Here is a 23168-nt window from a genome sequence, read left to right on the forward strand (position 1 = left end):
TTTTTTTTTTTTTTGAGATGGAGTCTCGCTCTGTCGCCCAGGCTGGAGTGCAGTGGTGCGATCTCAGCTCACTGCAAGCTCCACCTCCTGGGTTCATGCCATTCTCCTGCCTCAGCTTCCTGAGCAGCTGGGACTACAGGCGCCCGCCACCACACCCGGCTAATTTTTTGTATCTTTAGTAGAGATGGGGTTTCACCGTGTTAGCAGGATGGTCTCGATCTCCTGACCTCATGATCCGCCCGCCTCAGCCTCCCAAAGTGCTGGGATTACAGGCGTAAGCCACCGCGCCTAGCTGACGTAAGCCAATTTAAGGCACTTTGTTTTGGAAATGGACCACTGTATACATTATTTCCTTTCAATGCGCTCAGCACTCACCTGGTTGTAGAGGGCGCAGATGTGCAAGGCCGTGTTCCCCGAGGCGTTCTGGGCACTCATGTCTGCCCCGTAGAACAGCAGGTGCTCCAGGTGCTGCACGTGCCCGTACCTGCAGGCCTGAAACACAGAACCCAAGCTGTGACTCAGGAACCCTCCGCCACAACGGCCACATGCATACACAAAGTACACCAGCCACTCGGCTGCTCCACCAGAACCCCACAGGAAGGCAGGGCCTGTGCGGACTCCAACCACCCACCCACCATCTGGGCAAGTGCTCCAAAGACATCAGCATGCACCACCAGACCCCTGGCTGTGGATCAAGAAGGACCTTCATGGCAGGATTAGGGACTGGTGCTCAGCTGTGAGACAGAGGGTCTAGGACTTTCATGGCGGGATTGGGGACTGGTGCTCAGCTGTGAGACAGAGGGTCTGGGAAGGGTCCCCAAAGTCCCTTCCATCCTAATCCAGGGGCCTAGAGCCCAGAAGTGCAGGACATCTTTCTCCCAACCCCAGTGCCCAGCTCCACAAGATGCAAACCAGAAGGCTCAGCCCCGGCTTCGGTTACCCAAGCGCCCCCTTCCAGGGAGGCGGCACGAAATGGCCAGGAGAGGCTTTCATAGCCTCTTCCCTGCACTGCATCCACAGGAGTGAGCCCTGTCCTTCTATGTGCGATGGGCGGCCCCACGATTGCTTTAATGCAGTCCAGCTCCTAAGTAAGTTGCAGGACACATGGCTAGGGCAGACCCGCACTATGATCAACTCCTCTCTGAGAACTGCAACATGTGTGGCTTGTAAACCACCAGGGCCCGGGGGTCAAACAGACCCAGGCCTGAACCATTTATCAGAACTTTCGCCTGAGCACCTATGTGCACCCTCATCTGTAGGCAGAAACAACTCTCAACCCTCGCAGGGTTCAGATAAGAATCACGTGGGACAAAGAACCCCACAGGGCCTCACACGAGGCTGGGCACTGAGTCAGCACTTGGTAAGCCAGCACTGCCCCTCCCCACCCAAGCTCACAGGGGCCAGGGAGGTCCCTGCGCAGGTGACGAGGGCCCCTCCGTCCAGCCACACGCTGCTCAACATGGTGGCCACAACCTTGGGCCTGGAGAAAAGTCGGTCCTGACCTAACATGTCTCACCTCCAAGGTCGGGAGGGAAAGAGGTGAGCCCCGCCAACGGCAGGCAGCCGAGGGGTGTTGAGAGCAGTAGGCGCCGTGGTAGCCCAGGAAGGGGTTCTCATGAATCCTGCTCTACTGCTAATTGAGACAGACAGAGGTGAATTTCACCTTCTCAGGGTCCACAAGAAAGAGCTACACCTCAGCAATTAACAGTGAGAAAAGATGACAGGGAAGATATTGAAACTATTAATTGGATGAGCTGTAAAAAAATAAAAAATAAAAAAAACACGAGAAATTTCCATTTACCGTCGCTGTGCCTCCCACAAATCTCATTAATTTATAAAGTAGATCCCTGTTGCAGATCTCGTTGCTGTCACCTGCCCGGCCCCCACAGCCCCTTCTTCTGGGAAATGCACCTGCGTTTGCCTTTGGGGGCTACCCCAGCTCCACTCTCAGAGGTTCAGGGATGGCCTCCCTACCCTGCTCCTGCAGAGGCACAGGACACAGGCAGGAGCCATCAGGTTCCATCTCCCCAGGCAGAGTAAGGGACGCCCAGGTGACCTTAGAGAAGCTGCCAAGTCCCAAACTAGAACATTCATCAGAACTACTGGGAGAAAAGTTCCTTCTTTCTTCCAGAGTGGGGAGCAGAAAAGTGACAGAGCCCTGGAGCTGCTGGGACCCTCAACGCAGAAGGGAAGTGTGGCAGGGGCAGGGAGAGGAAGAAAGGAAAGGAAAGAAAGAGAGGAGACAGGAAGAGACATGCACAAAGCCAAGATGACACTGTCTGAACCCCTCTAAGCTGCAACTGACCCTGGAATTTCAGGGACATAACAATGAGGCGTAACTCCCTCCCCTCACCCACCCATTTGCATTGGGATTTGTGTTCCTTAAACTGAAGGATACCTGGCTATTTGGCACTCCCCAAAGGACTTCTGGGAGGCAACACTTTGTTACAGCTTAATTTAATTGCTCTGTGGTCAATAAAGACAACTAATGTTAGCATAAAAACACTGAACAATTAATCCACACTCATTATTCCCCTTCCCCTGGTTAATCTGAATTTATGAGCTCGTAAGTTCCATCAGTCAGATGGCGCCAGAGCACTCTTCCCTTGCAAGGGCAAAATAGGCTCAATGGGGAGAGATGAAACTGAGCCGCTGACTCCAGGCGGACGTCTGGTAGGCGTATTCCCAAGAGCCTGCTTCCATTTTCCGCTTTTCCCACGTCCATTGTTTTATAACACACAAACCCAGGAAATACAAAGAAGTGCTGAACAAAAACCAAAAGTCGCCCAGAATCCCACAGTCTTAGCACTAGCAGTATTTTTTTTTTTTTTCAAGCATCATTTCAGCTAGTCTCTTCTTTCTGTTTTAACCCCTGGTGGTTGAGGCATGGAGCTTGCGCCTGCTGAGGAAGATGCAGCTGCCATGCAGGGGGGTGAGGCAGATCCAAGCCAGGTGGTGGGCAGAAGGGTCCACAGATGGCTGCAAGCAGGGCTCTGCACACACAAGGACACTCAGGAAGAGGAATGGGAGCTGGGCTCTCCCTGTCAAAGAAGGAAGTTACAAATACAGTACAGTAGAAAACTAGAATATGCCTTGTGGCATTGGCTTGGAATGGGAGTATCAATAGAAACTCACAGTTCCTCATACAGACACTAATAAAAATGAAAATGTGGATGCCCGTGTGTCTACCCATCCCTAACTCTGCCTACTGAGAGGGTGCGGGACCAGCAACAGCCCAGCAGCCATCAGCACCCCAAGCACCTGCACCTTGGCTTCTAAATACCACTCCACACTAAAAAGAACCAGGCTCCTTGGAGAAAAAGCTGATTCCTGAGGCACAGAAAGAGCAAGGTGAGCTTGAAATACCTTGTTGTGCCAGAAATAAAGGAAATGGTGGAAAAAAAAATCAATGGGGCTGTGTCCCGAGGACACAGGAGCCATCTTGAAGGGGCACCCACCGGCTAAAACTGGGATAATAATAACAGATTATTACCTCCTGAATAAAGAGAACTCTGCAAGTCTGCCTTGTTGTAAATATATGAATAAATAAACAAGAAGAGAAAGCTTTTCTTTACAACAGAAAGCCAACTAATATAGAAGCAATGGTAGGATTAAAAAAATTTCCATTTAGCAACCATGATGGCAATAATTCTGGCAAGAAAGGCCAACGGATGCCAAAACTGTCAGGTGAAAAGGGTATGAGAAAACAGATTTTTGCATAGCCTCAAAGATCACCAAGAAGGATCTATTAATTACAAAGGAGCAAAGTAAAGCAGGAGGTGGGACTCGACTCTGGAAGCAGGACTCAGACACCAGACCAAACTGAAGACTAGCTAAAACAGAGCAGGGCAGAAGCAGCTTTCCATAAGACATGCCCACCAGTGTGCCCATCAGTTTACTGTTGCCATGGCAACACCCAGAAATTACCACCCCCTTCCCCGGCAATGGCCTGATGACTCAGAAGTTACCACCCTTTTCCTAGCAATTCCTGCAGAACCTGCCCCATAATTTGCATGTAATTAAAAGTGGGTATAAATGTGAGTGCAGCCCAGCCTCTGAGCTGCTGCTCTGGGCACACTGCCTCTGGGGCAGCCCTGCTCTGCAAGGAGCAGTCTCTGCTGCTGTTCACAGCTGCTTCAATAAAGGTCACCAACATCACCATCCTGCCCTTGAATTCTTTCCTGGATGGAGCCAAGAGCCCTCCCAGGCTAAGCCCTCATTTTTGGGCTCGCCTGCCCTGCATCAAAAGAGGAGAAACCCAGCAGACCCCACCTGACCAGGTGGTCAGCATGACCTTCACGATGAGTACCAGGCGAATGGTCCCCATGTGTCCCCGTGAGGATGTGATACTGACAGCACAGCATCCTTCCTAAGGCATTCCTGCCAAATGCATATGCTGGATCCCATCACGAGCAAACACCGAGCAAACCCAACAAAATGACTGCCCCGAAAGCTTCAAAACAGTCACAGCCATGGGAATTAAGGGAAGCCGGAGGAAGCCTCCCAGATGGAAAGGCTCCAGGCAGGGTCCCAGGCTGGATCCTCTTCTATCAGGGACGTTACTGGGACACCATCACCACTCAAATGTGCTCTCCACGTGGAGGGTATATGGGAGTTCCTTGTACTATTCTTGCAACTCTTCTATAAGCTGGAAATGGAAATAGTCATTTACAATTTTAAAAAGAAAGTTAATAGGCTGGGTGCAGTGGCTCACACCTGTAATCCCAGCACTTTGGGAGGCCAAAGCGAGCACGAGGTCAGGAGATCGAGACCATCCTGGCTAACACAGTGAAACCCCGTCTCTACTAAAAATACAAAAAACTAGCCAGGCGTGGTGGTGGGCGCCTGTAGTCCCAGCTAGTCGGGAAGCTGAGGCAGGAGAATGGAGTGAACCTGGGAGGCGAAGCTTGCAGTGAGCTGATACCGCGCCACTGCACTCCAGCCTGGGCGACAGAGTGAGACTCCGAGTAAAGAAAGAAAGAGAGAGAGAGAAAGAAAGAGAGAGAGAGAGAGAAAAAAAAAAAGAGAAAGGGAAAGGGAGGGGAAAGGGAAAGGGAGGGGAGAGGAGGAGAGGGGAGGGGAAAGGGAGGGGAGAGGAGGGGAGGGAAGTGGGGAAGGAGGGAAAGAAGAAAGAATGAACTCACTTGACACAAAGATACTGAAAGCTACCAAAGTATTAAAGGAAGGAATTCATCCTCCCCCAAGAGAAGCAACACTAACCCCCTTTTCTTATTTTGAAAAGGGTGTCTGGTCTCTGGCTGTTGAGAGACAGCTGACAGGGTGATAGGAGGGTGGAGAGTAATGGGATGAAAGGCAAAACACTGCCCTTGACACCTGTACCCCATACCCACTCTCCTGAGGTGCTTTTTGGAAAATGCATGTGTGGGAGGCTCCACCCATGTCTGCTGCCTCTGAATCTCCTGCTGAGGCCTGGGCAGAGACACCTGGAGATGGCTCCACTTGAGACTCTGTTTGCCCCAGCGATGCCTAGCATCCCACCCGCCCCTGTGCAACCACAAGACTTGGTGTGAATTAGTAAAAAGGGTGCTCCTTCCTTCAAGCCCTTTAATGCCACCTGCTGGACACTGGTGATACATCTACAGGACCTAAAACTATGGCAAGAGGAATGGTGCCACCTGGGGTTGTGCAATGCCCAGCACAGCAACCAGAGCAGTGGGGAGGTCACTGCACTGCAGGGGAGCAGCATAGGTCAGCTGAGACGAATCCTCTATCACTTCTGCTTGGCTCTGTGCCCCAAACAAAATTGTTCCCAGCCACACTTAGGCATTTCTCCCAAAGCATATGCCTTGTAAAGTGAGGTGGAGACACCACAGCCCACACAACAAAGAGTCACATCATTTCAGCTCTCACTGGGTCAGGAAGCGGGCTGCCCATCAGTAGAGAAACGACGTCTTGTCCAAACACAGGCAAACCCCCCTCACATGGCCTGAGCCACCGGCTGCTCCGTGGCCCTGCATACCACGGTTTTCAAAGGCTGGCTGTGGTCTTCCTGCTGGCCCAGCAGTCGAGGAGGCCAACGCATGTGAATGAATGCAGTGGATGGGCTGTGATGCAAACCAGAAAGTGGCTAGTTCGGTTTTGTTGTTGTGGCTGAATTGCATCCCTACGGCATTCATGCGTTGGAGTCCCCACCCCCAGTACCTCTGCATGGGGCTGTATGTGAAGAGGGTCTTTCGAGAGGTAATTAAGTTAAAATGAGGCCATTAGGGGGCCCCTAATCCCATCTGGCCTGGCTGGTATCCTTATAGGAAGAGGAGCTGGGGACACAGACACACAGAGGGATGACCCTGTGAGGATGCAGGGGAAAGGCGGTGTCTGCAAGCCAAGGAGAGAGGACTCAGGAGGAACCAGCCCTGCAATGCCTTCGTTTGGGACTCCAGCCTCCAGAACTGAGAGATAATGAATGTCTATCATTTGAGGAACTCTGCAGTGGCAGCCCTATGCAGCAAACACAATCACTTTGGGTCTGCTAATGTGTGCTGTTCAGCCTGAAATGATCACAGACAAAAGACGTCATGCTATAATTCCAAAAGGAGAGATGACTGGCATTCCCACATGAAGCTGCGGCCCTTGCCCACCTTCCCCACAGAGCCCATTGCTCTCATAACGTGATTTTTGGAAAGATGAGGTCTCTTAAAGATGTCACCTATGTCAGGAGGGCAGGATAGAGGACCTGCCAAAGTGCAGAGGGTGGGGTGCTGGTCTTGGAGCCTTCACCCATCCCCTCTCCTCTGTTCTCCGCACGTCCCTGAAGAGTCAGGGCTGACTGGGAAGGCGGGTACTCAAGGGTCCTCATTCCCTCTGGAGGCTCACAGAGAGAGGATGCCTCTCTTCCTTCTCCAAACAGAACCTTGCCAGGCCAGAGGGGCTCAGAATACAGAATTGACCTCCCAGGTCAATTCAGAGCAGATCCCCTGAAAGCACAGCTCAATGCTGCGGCTCCAGACGCCGGGGCCACAGAGGCTTGGCTGCTCGTGCCCAGGGGCAGACACTGAGCCCCAGGTCCAGAGTGACACGGGGAGGGGCTCCCACGCTCTGGTCCTGCCACCTGGCAGGAACCCCAGACTCTCACACCCTGGAGGTGCTCATCTGGAAAGGTGCAGTACCTGCCAGCACTCACATCCCACAGTGAGGCTCGGCCATAGTTCCGAGGCTGCCAAGCACATGCCAGCACCAAGGGCCAGAACCCCATTCACAACGCCCCCCCACCTGGGGGCCAGTGCATGCCACCCGCCCAGATCTGAGGGTCACCTGCCAGCACCACAGCCTGGTTCTAACACTGCTCCCACGTCCCCTGGCCAGAATGAGCTGCTCCTGGCTGGCACTGTGGAGCTCCTGGGCTCTCCACCTGGCCGCTGTTCACACTGGCCCTTCCTGTGCTACCTGGCATTGTGCTGTGACCAAGCCCAGGCTTAGACACCGTGGTCACTGCGGTGCCTGAACAGTAGTCATCTCAGTGCCTAGACAGTGGTGATCTTGGGGCCTGGACACAGAAATCACCTCAATACCTAGATGGACAGTGATCACCTCAGCACCTGGACATGGTGGGTACCACAGTACACTAGAAAAACCTCAATCTGAAGAAAGACCACACCCCATGTGGCTCCATCCCATTCTAAATGGTAACTTTTCAGTCAAACATTGACTCCCATCTCTACCATGCAGCTCACGCTGCGCCGTACACAGTCCCACCCTGGCAGGAAGGTAACCAGAACGCTTGGACCCAGAACAACATAACGTGGGGCTCCAGCAGAGAACTTCCCACAGGCCTGGGAGGATCAGGGGCCTGTCCCCTCGCCATGGGGCCCGGAGAGGCTCGAGAGCTGAGGGCATCTGGCCAGGGATGGGCAGGGGGCAGCCTGGAGCAGGAGGGGAGAAGTCACTGTGGCTCGAAACTATTTCTTTAAGGCTGACACTCTTCATTTAAACGCGACAAATAACAAATAGCAGCCAGTAACAACATTCAGACTGATGCCACGCCCATCGCACGACGGGGGCAAAATCAAACGAGGGGCTGGGAGCAGGTGTGGTCGGCACTCTCTGAATACAACAGATTGTTTCTTTTATTTTTTTTTTTCACCCTTCTGAAACAGGTTCTCATTCTGGTTGCCCAGGCTGGAGTGCAGTGGCACAATCTCGGCTCACTGCAGCCTCCACCTCCAGGCTCAGGGGATCCTCCCACCTCAGCCTCCCAAGTAGCTAGGATTTCAGGGATGTGCCACCATGCCCCATTAATTTTTGTATTTTTGGTAGAGACAAGTTTTGCCATGTTGGCTGGGCTGGTTTTGAACTCCTAGGCTCAAGGGATCTGCCTGCCTTGGCCTCCCAAACTGCTGGGACTATAGAGTGAGCCCCTGTGCCCAGCCTAATGTATTATTTACTTCTAATGATGACATCGGACGTGGCCACATGATGACGACAATGATGACAATGAGGATGATGATGGGGGGACAGATGATGACAATAATGATGGGGACATTTATTGAGCACCTGGTCTATGACGGGCACTGCAGAAAGTGCCTCACGTGAATTCTGTCATTAGCTGTCTCCAGAGCTCTACAAACTGTTACTCAGCCAACCTGAGAGATTAGCACACAAGCTCAGAGAGGGTGGGGCACGTGCTCAGGTGAGCCAGCAAGCGATGAGGTGGGCTTGCAACCTCAGGCTGCATAACACCCAGGCTGCATAACCCAGGCTGCATAACACCCAGGCCACAATATGGCCAACAGACAGCATGAGGAGAAGATTCGCTCATCCCAAAGATACTGAGTCAAACTCAGAGAGGGAGGGAGGGAGCCAGGCTCTGCCCCAAGGCAGGCACCAGGGCTCAGCACGTGGAAACGCAGGGTCTGGATCCCTCGCCAAGCGGCATCCTCTCCAGGACCACACCCCCTGTGGCCAGGGCCAGCGTGCTGTGAAGTTGCATGGTGGATGTAAAAGTCTTTAGCAATTAAAAATACAGAATGAATACCTCCAAATCTGACCCCTGATGTCCTTGGGTTGTGGGAATGCATTGGGGTATTTCTTCACTTGCTTCTTTATACTTCTTTGTATTTTCCAAGATTTCCATGATGCATGGGTAATTTTTTGGTGATCAAAAAAAAAAATAGGGTAATTTGAATAACAATTTTTTTTTTTTTTTTTCTGGGACAGAGTCTCGCTCTGTCTCCCAGGCTGGAGTGCAGTGGCGTGATCTCGGCTCGCTGCAAGCTCTGCCTCCTGGGTTCATGCCATTCTCCTGCCTCAGCCTCCCGAGTAGGTGGGTCTACAGGTGCCTGCCATCATGCCCAGCTAATTTTTTTTGTACTTTTAGTAGAGATGAGGTTTCACCGTGTTAGCCAGGATGGTCTCAATCTCCTGACCTCGTGATCCGCCCACCTTGGCCTCCCAAAGTGCTGGGATTACAGGCGTGAGCCACTGTGCCTGGCCTGAATAACAACTTTTAAGATAATTTGCAGACAGCCTGAGCTCAAAAGGGGCTCTTCTAACATCAGCCTGTGGGGATGGGGCATATCCCCACTGTGTGAAGTGGAGGGTGGATCTGAAATGCATCCTTAGGCCACATGCACCTGGCCTGAGACAATGATGGGAAAGCAGCGGCCTGGGGAACCCTGGAGTGCACCTGCAGCATCTGTGAGCAGGCCTGGCTGTGGCCTCGAAGGCTCTCCCACACGATGAATGGCCAGAACCCTGGGACAGGGCTGTCCATTCTCCAGGTGCTAGAACAGAGACACAGACTTTAAATGCAAAGCCCATCAGCCTGAGAGCTCGGAGGTGCCTCTCCCGAGAGGGCAGAGCCAGGCACAGCCCAGTGAGGTCCAGGAAAACCCACCTGCCCCTGTAATTTCTTCTGCCACAAACGTGCTGTGAGTGGTTTGGATGTGAGAACCCTACAGGCAGCATAGAGAACTAGGCTTCTGGTATGAGACAGGCCGGGAGTGAACCCAGCTCAGCCAACTGCTTGCTGCGTGGCCTTGGGCAAGTTACCTGCCCTCTCTGGGCCTGTGAACTCATATGAGAAACAGCAATGAGAGGTAACCAGCTCTGAGGATACAGAATCATAGTGCAATTAAAGCAGCTCAGGACAATGAATGCCCCCAAATTGCTACGGGTCCTATACACATTTGACCATTTTTACAAAGAGAAGCCTCTGTCATGTGCCTGGAAGGGTTCGTTCATTAAAGGAAATCTGAAATTAAGTGTTCCTCTTCCAGGAGCACTCCTGTCTTAATGATGTCAGTGACAGCTCTCAAAATCAGTGACTTTGGGCTAGGCATGGCGGCTCACTCCTGTAATCCCAGCACTTTGGGAGGTTGAGGAGGGCAGATCACTTGAGGTCAGGAGTTCGAGACAAGCCTGGCCAACATGTTGAAACCCCATCTCTACTGAAAATACAAAATTAGCTGAGCGTGGTGGCACACACCTGTAATCCCAGGTACTTGAGAGGCTGAGGCAAGAGAATTGCTTGAACCCAGGAGGCGGAGGTTGCAATGAGCCCAGCCTGGGTGACAGAGCAAGACTCCATCTCAAATATATATATATATAAAATATATATAATGTATATGTTATATAATATATATAATGTATAATATAGGTTATATAATATATATAACGTGTTATATAATGTATAATATATGCTATATACGTTATATTGTATGTTATATAATACATGTTATATTATATATGTTATATTACATGTTATGTTACATATTTATATTATTTATATTATAATATATAATTATATTATTTATAATATATTTTTACTATATATTTATCATTTATATATTATATATAATTTATCATATATAATATATATTTATCATTTATATATTATATTATATATAATTTATCATATATAATATAATATATATTTATAATTTATATATATTATATATAATAATATACATATCAGTAGACTTGGAGTTAAGCAGACGATTCTCCATAATGTTGAGTGGGCCCCATCCAATCAGTTGAAGGCCTTAAGACTGAGGTCCCCTGAGAAGGAAGGGATCCTGCTAGAGACGGACTTGAGACCTGCACTGTGGCATTTACCAGGCCACTTGGCAGGGTAAATGTGAGCGCTGATGAGGATAATCTGGGAGGCAGGCGGCACTGTCCACTGCTCCTGCAGGCCCGTGCAGGGCACCCGCACCCATCCCTTATCTGCGCCGTCCCTTATCATCTGATAGGCACAAGGATCCTGCAGATGAACGAGAAGAGGCTCGTGAAGGCAAAGTTGCTTCACATCATCACCGAGATTCTTCAGCAGGGGAGAAAATGGCTTTCCGGGCCTTTCCTGAACAGGCAGCAGACCACCAGAGGGCAGTGAACGCACCTGGCTGGCTTTCCAAATCCTGCTCCACATTTTCCAAGCTGAGGTGGAAGCAGGTGCACCGCCCCGGAGCTCAAGCCTCCAAGGTACCAGTGCAGCTGCACAGGCTCAGGCCACGGGACCAAGGTGGCCGGATGGCACTGGGACAGCCAGGCTCTGAATGCAAGCACAGGGCCTCAGGGATGGAACCTGGCCCCTTGCAGGCCAGGAGTCACAGCTGAGAGCTGCAGTGAGTGACTGATGGCCAGGGCTCCCGCCAGCCTCCACTGTCACCTCCATCCCAGGGCTGGCTGGAGAGATGGGCCCGGAGACATTTGCCTGGTTGGGAGAGAGGGCAGGAAAAAGGAAACAAGGAGGGGTGTGGGAGGGGAAAGGACGGAGCTCCAGGAATCCCCAAAGTTGAGACAGAGGGGCTATTCTGGCAAAAGGGCTGGCGGCTGGATTCGGGGCTCTGTGAACTACTCCACGTTTAAGGAGGTTTTAGCCTGAGATCACACTTTCAGAGCTCAAAAGGAAAACAGCAATGCGACCAGGGCACTGTGATGTCTAAAGGGAGGACATGTCTGGAAAACACAAATTCAAGTAGGCATTCTCACAGAGAACAAGCGAGCTTCGGTCCCATACGCATTTAGCTGGGTTTTTTTTTTTTTTTTTTTTTTTTGGAGTTTTGCTCTTATTGTCCAGGCTGAAGTGCAGTGGCACGATATTGGCTCGCTACAACCTCTGCCTGCTGGGTTCAAGTGATTTTCATGCCTCAGCCGCTCAAGTAGCTGGAATTATGGGCGTGTACCACCACACTTGGCTAATTTTTGTATTTTCAGTAGAGACAGGGTTTCACCATGTTGGCCAGGCTGGTTTCAAACTCCTGGCCTCAGGTGATTCACCTGCCTCAGCCTCCCAAAGTGCTGGGATTACAGGTGTAAGCCACCACACCTGGCCGCATTTGACTACTTTTACAAAGAGACACCTCTGTCCTGTGCCTGGAGGGCTCATTCACTAAAGGAAACCTGAATTTTAACTTTTCTCTTCCGGGGGCGCTCCTGTCTTCATGAAGTCAGTGACTGCTCTCAAAACCAGCAGACTAAGTCGATGATTCTCCATAATGCGGGTGCGCCCCATCCAATCAGTTGGAGGCCTCAAGAGAAAAAAGACTGAGGTCCCCTGAGGAAGAAGAGATTCTGCCAGAGACAAACAGTATCCACGCAGCGGCATCAACTCTTCCTGGGTCTCCAGCCTGCCCTGCAGATTTTGGACTTACAGCTCCACGATCGCATGAGCCAATTCTTCAAAATACTTTCTATTTAAAAATATTCCGTATCTGTACACACACACATACACGTGCGCGCATGTGCACACCCTATTGGTTCTGTTTCTCTGGAGAACCCATCACCCCTGAATACAAAAACAACATTGAGTGGTTTCTATGGTGTCATCCAGCGACATCAAATGACAGTTCTGTTCACGTGAATCAACGACTTTGAGTTGACTGAGAACAAGACTCATTCTCTATTTGGCCAGGCAGGGGGGACGTCCCCAACGTCCATGTCTCTTAGAGACTCACAACTCAGCCTTGTCCCCTGGGGCCGGCAGCTGTTAGGCAGAGACCCTGTGAGACTCGAGAAGGACGTAGGTGTTCAGGGTTCCACGACTCCCACCCCTCGCCCAGCCATGTCTGCTGGGAGAAATGTCTCGTGGGTGACTGCACCACCCCAAGAAGGACCTCCCCTCATCCTGAACTTGACCTTGACCTCAACTCAGCCTAGTCAGTTTTAAAAACTAAGCTCATTGGTGCTTTGGCAGTCCCAGGAACAGCCCTTTTCCAAGCAGGTCACCTTGGAAGCTTGGGACAGCTCCCAACACAGCTGAGATTCTCCTTCGGGAGCTGCCTCTTCCACATCCTCAACAGGAGCCAAAGCTCATGCTATGTGGACGGGCTTGGCCTTGAAAACACCAGCACAGAGCTGACAGCCAAGCACAGCAAGGAGAGGAGACGGCAGAGGAAGGGGGCCGTGTCTCAGGGCGTGAGCGTCTGCATGGCCACTGTGTGAGCCCAAGAGGCACCAGTGCCCAGAAACACAGAACACTGTCAGGCCAGTTCAGAAGCATGTCCGCACAAACGTGGGACCTGTATGTACGCGTGTGTGTGTGTCTGTGTACATATATACATTTATATGTTATATATGTATATGCACACAGAGAATTTTTAAAAGTTTAAAGCTTAAAATAGACACATAAAATTAAAGATGGAAATATTTTAGAGAGTTGGCTCATGCAATCATGGAGGTTGTAAGTCTGAAATCTGCAGGGCAGGCTGGAGACCCAGGGCAGAGTTCAGCGGGAATCTGGAGTCTTTTTCTGGCAGAATTCCTTCTTTCTTGGGATCTCAGTCTTTTTTCTCTTAAGGCCTTCAACTGATTGGATGGGGCCCACCCACATTATGGAGGGTCATCGGCTTAACTCAAAGTCCACTGATTTAAATGTTAATCCCATCTTAAAAAACACCTTCTCAGCAACATCTAGAATATTGTTTGATCAAATATCTAGGAGCTACAGCCTAGCCAAGTTGATACTAATGATCACAGGGGAAAATTATTTTCCTTTTTCACAAAGAAAAGCACAAGAATGACAAGAAATCTCATGGAGGGTGCATGGAAGAGGACTTCCACAGACCGGTCATTACTGGTCCCCGCCAGAGGGCTTGGGTGTGGCCAGGGGCTGCCCTGAGCAGCCCCACAGATCCCTACTCACCCCTCGGGAGGAACAGGGGCTTCTCCAGGCTGCAGGGCCGACGATGAACCAGAACTGATCTAGCACAAGAAAGCCCAGGGAGGGTGGGGCCTGCTGGCACCCCCGCTGCCCACTCTGACCACAGTGGGCCGAGTGCATAACCTCCCTTACAGGTGTGTAAGCTGGCGATGGCAGAGGAGAACACACAGGTAGCCGGAGAAGCCACGGCAGTCACTGTGTAGAGGACCAAGCAAGAAACCGGCTTAGGGCCCTCTGTCCTTGACCTCCCCTTGCTGTTTCAGAGCCTCCTCTTGACCTCCCGGGTAGACAGGCACTATCAGCTCTCCCAGACCCACCTCACCCCTCTGCCTGGAGACCCTGGTCTCCAGCCTGCACCACAGCACTCCTTCACTGTCCTCCAACTCTGGCAGGGCTCAGCCAAGAGAAGAGAGGCAAGTGTTCCTTCCCTGAGTCCTCCCTGACATGGGCCCGCGGGCTCCCTCCTCAGCCCCGGCTCTCCTGCCCCCCGGGGAGCACCATCTCCTCTCCCTGCAAATCAGCTCACAGGTGCTGATGGCTCCCCAAGACCACTCTTCTACGGGGGCCTCAGCCTTTAACCCCGTCCACACCTCTACCTGATCAGGTAAAGACTTTTCACTGGAGACAGCAGGTGAAGTCTGTTTCTTGCCAAGACCAGGCTGACCTACCTCCTAACCCAACTGTCGCAAGGTTGGGCCTGAAAAACATGCCCCTCGTGCATGCAAATCAGGCCTTCCTGGGGCTCACCTGTGCTCAGAAAACACCGGTGCTTTCTGGTATCCTGCCCTGTCAGGACAGGGGGAACTTGGAGACGGCAAGGCTCCCAGGAAGGGGGCATCCACTCCATAACTGCAGGGCACTCCTGCTGTGCAGAATCTCAGCAGCCTTGCCTAATCTTCCAGTTTCTCCAGAGAGAAGTCAGAAATGTCTCTTTCTATGCAAATGTGTCTGTTTTCAAATACTGACGTGCACATTTTAAAAACTGATTTTTAATTCACATATTTTCAGGAACTCCGGGCAGGCCAAACAAAATACCTGAAGGCAGGATCTAACCTTCGGGCCACCCTGCTCATCTGGGGCATCGGAGGAGAAGAGGAGGTCGGTTCATGGGTACAACAGAGCGGAGAAGCGGGCCCACGTACCTGGTGGATCTCGTGCCAGCCGTTCTCGTCTTTGCAGCACACCGTGGCATGTTCGTGCAGGAGAAGCTCGCAGCAGTAGGGATCACCTCCAATGATGGCCGTGTGATACAGCGGGGTGAGGCCGTAACTGTCTTTATAATCTGGGGATGCACCAAGCTCTAAAAGGGTCTAGGAAAAAAAATCAAAAGCTGTCATTATTGGTCTCATGACCCCTTTTGCAGAGTGAGGCGATCAAGAAAGCAGCACCAGGACCACCCTCCCCCAGGCCAAGGCAACCCACACCCTGAGTACCCAGTGCTTCTCCTGGGCTCCCCAGAATTAAGAAGGGTATAACTTGGCTGGGTGTGGTGGCTGACTCCTATAATCCCAGCACTTTGGGAGGCTGAGGCAGGTGGATCACCCGAGGTCAGGAGTTCAAGACCAGCCTGGCCAACACGGCAAAACCCCATCTCTACGAAAAATACAAAAAAGTAGCCGGTGTGGTGGCAGGTGTCTATAATCCCAGCTACTTGGGAGGCTGAGGCAGGAGAATCACTTGAACCTGGGAGGTGGAGGTTGCAGTGTGCTGAGATTGCACCACTGCACTCCAGCCTGGGCAACAAGAGTGAAGCTCAGTCTCAGAAAAAAAAAAAAAAAAAAAAAGGCAGGGGGGTATAACTTTAGACAGCAACATTTCTAGTTCTGAAACAGCAAACAGTGCCCAGCAATGCAGGGCAGGCTCACATTTGGGAGACAAGGAGACCTGCAACACTCAGACCCTTCCTCGGCCTGGTCAACCTTTTGTGCCAGTGGCGTGGCATGGGCAGCAATACAGTGACGGCAACATTTGCCGAAGAGAGAAAAGGTGCACGGTTTAACCTACATGCCCAGTGGAAAACCACCTCAATCCGCATGCTGAGGGTGGCGAACCTAGCAAGCATCACATCTTCAAGAACCCTCCTGATTTCCCAGGAAGCCAACGGGTACAGTGCGGCTCGGCCTCCCCACCCAAATCTCAATTCAAATTGTAACCGCCAGTGCTGGAGATGGGGCCTGATGGGAGGTGATGGGTCATGGGGCAGATTCTCAGGAATGGCTTACCACCACCCACTCAGTGCTGCTCTCGTGATCATGAGTGAGTGCTCACGAGATCTACTGTTTAAAAGTGTGGCATCTCCTCCCTCTCTGTCTTCCTCCCACTCCAGTCATGGGAACTGCCTGCTCCCGCTTCACCTTCCACCATGATTGGAAGCTTCCTGAGTCCTCCCCGGAAGCAGAAGCTGCTCTGCTTCCTGTACAGCCTGCAGAATCATGAGCCAATGAAACCTCTTCTTCTAAATTACTCCGATCTCACATTTCTTTATTGCAACGCAGGAACGGACTCACACACCAACAGAAGGGGTATAGCTAAAATGAAGTGAAAGTCCTGAGACTTTAGGGAGAGCGAGGCCCCCATCTTGGGGGTCAACCTGCAGCAGCACGTCCCATCCCTGCTGGTGTGGGCTCTGGTGGAGAATGCCTGGGCGTGCACCACCCTGTCCAGAGGCGCCATGGCTGCAGTGTGAGGCAGGGGCACGGAGCAGTTAAGATCGCAGCAGGGGAAGGTGAGGTGTGGAACCCACAACAGGGCAGGCTCCCCCAGACCCACCGTGGGGCGCTGGGGGGATCTACTATGTGGCTCTGTGTCCCCACCCAAATCTCAATTCGAATTGTAACCCCCAATGCTGGGGGTGCGGCCTGGTGGGAGGTGATGGGTTATAGGGGCAGATTCTCAGGAATGGCCTAACGCCACCCCCTCGGTGCTGCTCTCATGATGGTAAGTGAGTCTTCCTGTGGATGGGGTTGGGGTTCACCACTGGCCTTATGGGTTGAAAAGACAAGTCCCTTGACTGAATAGAAGATGAAAGATGACTTCTCGGGAACCATAAATTCCGAAAGCATCGACACCCAGGAGAACAGGAAAACCTGAAACCTGGCTTCACTTCCAAGCTCTGGATGGAACATTGTGCATGGACCCCCTAGGGTGGGCACTGCAGGGATGGGATGGGGCAGCTTTGAGGGATCAGACAGGGCAGGGGGCAGCACCCACGTAAGATGGGCCCGGGTTTACCTTCAGGGCAACCTGGTTCCTGGCTCGGGCAGCTTTGTGCAGGGCGGTCATCCCATCTTTGGCACGGAAGTCCAGGTGAGCTCCGCCATTTTTGAGAGCTTTGATGACCTCCACAGAGTCGTCCAGCTGAGCGGCTAAGGTCAGGGGGGTCTCTGAGGAACCCAAACACACACACTTTAGAATCAACATTTGTCACACTGCTCACACAGCCATATTCAGATGCCCACAACTAAGCTGAAAAACTGACTCCCCTCCTCCACCTCCAGGGTGTTTACAGCTCCCACCACCTAGGAACCCCAAGAGTCCAGGCAGGCAGCGTGGCTCAGGCACCCCCGTGCGATGCAGTGACACGCAGGGCCACACGTACATCACAGGAGTAGGCACCCCCATGCAATGCAGTGACACGCAGGGCCACGTGCACATCACAGGAATAGGCACCCCCGTGCAATGCAGTGACACGCGCACATCACAGGAGTAGGCACCCCCGTGCAATGCGGTGACATGCAGGCCCACGCATACATCACAGCGGTGGCAGAGGCAGGGATTCGACAGGACTGCTGTGTGGACCACAGTCCAAGAGGCTCCCCCGCTGCCCTTCCCTCTGAGTACACAGAATCCTGTGGTACCATCTGGGTGCTTCCCGTACAAAAGGAGTGACGGACTAAAGCCCTCATCAGAGATGGGAAAGGCAGACACCCACCTTTCCTCATTCAATGTCACATTTACAGGCATCTTGGGAGATGCAAGCCATGGGCTGCAGGGGCACTAACACAAATGAGACACGAAGTCCATGCCCCCTGGAGCTCCCGATCTGGGTAAGTGGAAACCTTCCTTCATTAACGCGACACAGGATGACCCAGGAGGCAGGGCAGGGGCCCAGCAGACAGAAGGATGCCGTCTGCCTTTGTAGGGACAAGGGTCCCATACAGATGACCCTGGACCAGTCTGCAGCTGAGCACGGCTAAGGACATCAGTATCTATTACAACAAATATTTCCATCCACTCTTCATCTTTCTAATATGCCCACCATGGCCACTGCTAAGCAAGAGGAACTATTTTGAGTTCCTCTCTTGAGAGTTCCTCATTTGAGAGGCTCTTAACGTTCCAGAAAAGTGCACAGAGTACCAGGACAACACACAAGTTCCCATGACCCAGAAACACCAACAGTGAATATTCATTCAGTCTCGAAGCACATTCCAGTGATAGAAAACTTTGGATGCCTTCCATGGGGCACATGTCTTGCTGACCCCTCACCCCATCCCATCACCCTCCATCCCAGAAAGGGCACCTGCCTCGCGAGTGTGCACTGACTATTCCCATCTATTTTTAATTCTGATGTTTACTTATCCATACATGGGTACCCTCCTGAGGACTTTTAACATTCACCCTAGGAAGCACTCTGCAGCTTGGCACTTCATGGTGAGATGCACAGGCTTAACCCCTCCACATCAGGAGTGTGCTGTGTGTAGACATGCCAGCATCTTCATTCATCCTGTCTCCATGTGAAAAGCAGGCTTCCTGTCTTCCCCAACTAGGAACGATGCTCTCATGAATGAATGCCATTGCACATGACTCTGTTGCATACCCTCCTGATGCAGAAGTTTTAAAGAAAAGTAGAAATGTTCTGGACCAACCGAGGGACTTCAGTGGCAGTGGGGGGTGTTTCTTGCACAGAAAACAGCTACAAGGCAAGGAAGCCTCAGCAAGGGGTGTGGAGATTGAGACCAGTTGGAACATGGCCAGAGTTCCACATGTGCACAGAGAGGTAGAAATGGGGCAGACACCAGAGAAAAACAAACTCAAGGGGTGACCCCTGCCTGCTGGAGAGAGGAACAGCCAGCCCCTCGTTCTCTGCCTCTTCCCCAGTGGCATCCAGGCTGAAGCACAAGTGTCTGAGGGCATCTGAGGGGTTTATTCCTTGGAGCAAAAAGGCCACCATGGCAGAGTGGACAGTCAGGGAAGTGACTGATCCTCAAAGGGCATGAAAAGACTGGGGCTGTCGGGAGCCACCAGTATGGACGCTGAACATTCAAATCTTACAGCAACTTAATGAGTGTGTGACGCTCGTTCGGGGCAAGGTTAGCCTTCAAAACAGGATTTTCTTTCCCATTTGACTGTTCCCACATGCCCAGTGCAAAAAGGCAGTCCAAAGCAGATTTTTTAAAAGATATTTTAAATTAACATGTAATTTTCATAGCTGACAACCTCAGCTGTTCCATTTTATAAATGAGAATGCTGTCTCAGAGAGAGCTGGTGGCAAGCGGTAAAATCAGATCAGAGGCTTGAATCCTTACTTTTGACTCAGAATTACAGATGCGTGCAGCCAAGCCACATCCTGTTGGTCAGATGCCGGGCAGTTACAGGTGGCTGCATAAATGCACCCGTGGAGAAAATGATCCCATGCTGTTCATGGCTGTGTCTCATGTGCAGGATGGGGAGCTCTGGTCCTTGGGTGACTTCCAGGACCATCCAATGACAAGTGGCAGCCTTCTCAAGGGTTCTGGAATCCCTCCTCAAGTGATGTTCCAGACTTGCATGTTCACCTCTGGCCAGGACCCACCCTGGGGAGGTCAGAAGACCCCTGCTTTCTGCCCTGGCTTAGCTGCCACATTTGCCAAGAGCACGTCTGCTGAGGTTCCACATTTGAGGCTGATGGAATCACCCCCCAAGAAGATGCTGGTTGATGAGCTATAAACCAGGGACAGATATAACAGCGCTGCCCGGGCTGCACACCCAGTGACTGCACTTTCACTCCCCTGATGCTTGGGAACCGCACAGTTATCTGGCACCATGATTCTTAAGACTATTCCTCAGGTTTTGCATTTTGAAATTTCTTTAGTTTTAAAAATAGACTGGAACCTCAACAAGCATAACCTCAGAAGTAGCCCCAGTCTCCCACAACATGAACAATGAGTGGGAGTAGAAACACCTGTAATATTTTGAGATAACCTCAGAGACATGCAGACCCTCCAACTAGAAGCTGCCCAGCAGCCTGTTAGCTCCAGGGATGAGCAGGATGTGCTTTGAAAGGTTGAGAAGTGGGGGCTCCTGGAAGCGCAGCAGGAGGGCACTAGCCACGGCTATTTGTCCTGACACTGGGAGGTGGCACAGCAATGGGGAGCAGGGTGGGGGCAGGAGGCAGGAGGAGTGTAAGTGTTTAAGACAGCTGCTGCTACCCAGCAGGCACAGGGCAGTGCAGGCTGGAGCATGTGTATGCCCGTGTATGTGTGCATACCTGTGTGCATGCCTGTGTGTGCATGTGCATGCCTGTGTGCATGTGTGTGCATGCCTGTGTTTGTGCCTGTGTGTGCATGGCAGTGTGCGCGCCTATGTGTGCATGCCTGTGTGTATGCATGCCTGTGTGTGTGTGCATGGCTGTGTGCATGCCCATGCCTCCGTGTGTGTGCATGCCTGTGTGTGCGTGTATGCCTGTGTGCGCATGTGCATGCCTGTGTGCGTATGTGTGCATGCCTGTGTGCGCATGTGTGTGCCTGTGTGTGCATGCCTGTGTGCCTGTGTGTGTGTGCCTGTGTGTACATGCCTGTGTGTATGCACGCCTGTGTGTGTGCATGCCTGTATGTGTGCATGTCTGTGTGTGTGCATGCCTGTGTGTGTGTGCATGCCTGTGTGCCTGTGCCCGTGCCTGTGTGTATGCATGCCTGTGTGTGCATGTGCATGCATGTGTGTGCATGCCTGTGTTTGTCCCTGTGTGCCTGTGTGTGCATGGCTGTGTGTGTGCACATGCCTGTGTGTGTGCATGCCTGTGTGTGTGCATGCCTGTGTGTATACACACCTGTGTGTGTGTGTGCATGGCTGTATGCCTCTATGTGTGTGTGCATGCCTGTGTGGGTGCATGCCTGTGTCTACATGCCTGTGTGCATGTGCATGCCTGTGTGTGCACATGCCTGTGTGCATGCCTCTGTGTGCATGTGTGCACACCCATGTATGTGTGCTCCTGGGTGCATCCTGGTGTCCAAGATCAATGGGCTGCAAAAATCAAACGACTGGGCAAGCGATTCTTCCTATGAGGGGAAGTGACTGGTGTCAACAAAACCCAGCTCTTTCCCTGAAGGGCTGGGTGGCCTCCAGCGGGTTTTTTAGAATATGATAGTTCAGGAGGCTGGGGTTGCTCAGAAGGAAACCATGATGTGAGAGAAGACCACAGACGTATCACAGGTGTAGGAATCAACCTCACTGAAAGGGATGGGGAATGAACCGCTGACCTCGGTAGCTCCAGACATGAGTGGAGTCTGTAAGACTAAAGGCAAAAGGAACAGAATAAATAAAGCTGGGTTATAAGTCAACCAGAAAGTGAGTGCAGCCACACTGATAGAAATAAGCAAGGGATTCACAAGTGAATGGGAGGAATGGGCCAATCTTGCAATGCAGACAAACTCAGATCAATTCGTATCACTTCTCTGTCCTCAGGAGGTGACACGTAGCCCACAACCTCCCACCCCCGCCCCCTTATGCGTGGGCTGTGCACAGTGGCTTCCTTCTGAGATCGTAGTGTGGGAAAGGGAAAAACGGGAGCATCTCTCCATGAGGAAACCTGATGGACACGAGCTCAGCCAGGAGATGGGGGCAGCATCGCCCACGATGAGCCACGCCAACAGGATGGGCCCTCGGCACCAGGCAATGAGAAAGGTTCTGTGCTCTTCCTCCCTACACCCACAGCCCTGTCGTCTAATTGTGAAAACACCAGATGGATCCCAATAAGGGGCACCCTACAAACACCTGACCAGTCCTCCTCTGAAACTGTCCAGGTCATCACCACCAGGGAGAGCCTGGGAAACAGTCACCGCTCAGAGGTGCCCAGGGAGACGGACAAGGGAATGTCGCGTGGGAACCTGGGTGGGGCCTGGGGACTGGAAAGGACCAGCAGGTAAATGCTTATGAGAGAAGAAAAAAGTGTGGACTTCGGTTAATAATAATGCATCAATATTGGTTCTCTAACTGTGAGAAGTGTACCACACGACTTCCACTCAGAAGGATACTGGAGTAAGATGCTGATAAGGGGGAAAGCTGGGTATAGGATATATGGAAACTCTTTGCACTTATTCTGTAAATCTAGAACTGTTTTAAAATGAAAAGTTTGTTTAAAAATGCCACCTGGCTATTGTGTGGGTTAATAGATTTAATGTAAAAAACACTGCTGCTCAGACTATATGTTTCTGAAAAGCATATAAAGTACCTGTAGCCAAAATATACAGAGAACCCTCAAAACTCAACAACAAGAAAGCAAACCACCCAATTAAAAAGGGGACAAAATATTTAAATGGATACCTCACAACAGAAGATATTCAGATGGCAAACACACACATGAGAAGATGCTCACACCGTATGTCATTAGGGAACTGCGAATTAAGACAACAATTAGAGGCTGTGTTCAGTGGCTCATGTCTGCAATTGCAGCACTTTGAGTGCCAAGGCAGGAGGATCATTTGAGCCCAGGAGTTCAAGACCTGCCTGGGTAACATGAGGCCTCACCTCCACTAAAAATTTAAAAATTTGCCAGCCATAGTGGCATATGCCTGTAGTCCCAGCTACTCAGGAGGCTGAAGCAGGAGGATCACTTGAGCCCAGGAGGTCAAGTTTGCAGTGAACCATGATCACACCACTGCACTCCAGCCTGGGAGACAGAGTAAGACCCTGTCTCGAAAACAAAGATACCTCAACACAATTGTCAGAATGATGAAAGTCTAGACCACTGACAACATCAAATGCTGGTGAGGATGTGGAGCAACAGGAACTCTCAACATTACTGGTAGGAGTGCAAAATGGCGCAGTCACTTTGGAAGACAGTTTGGCAAGTTGA

At 51.5% G+C, this 23168-nt stretch overlaps 1 protein-coding gene across 1 annotated transcript in view; it reads right to left on the reverse strand.

Moving 5' to 3' along the window:
- The window catches only part of SHANK2 (SH3 and multiple ankyrin repeat domains 2), a 677887-nt gene that overhangs the window by 504204 nt on the left and 150515 nt on the right, over window positions 1-23168 (reverse strand). Inside the window, exons 7-9 of the mRNA XM_032153760.2 lie at window positions 17351-17502; window positions 15262-15429; window positions 376-492 (exon numbers count right to left, since the gene is read on the reverse strand). Coding sequence (XP_032009651.1) covers window positions 376-492; window positions 15262-15429; window positions 17351-17502 — 437 coding nt within the window. The remainder of the gene's footprint in view (window positions 1-375; window positions 493-15261; window positions 15430-17350; window positions 17503-23168) is intronic.

This window comes from Hylobates moloch, unplaced genomic scaffold (assembly GCF_009828535.3).
Source record: "Hylobates moloch isolate HMO894 unplaced genomic scaffold, HMol_V3 SCAFFOLD_5, whole genome shotgun sequence".
Lineage (NCBI taxonomy): Eukaryota > Metazoa > Chordata > Mammalia > Primates > Hylobatidae > Hylobates > Hylobates moloch.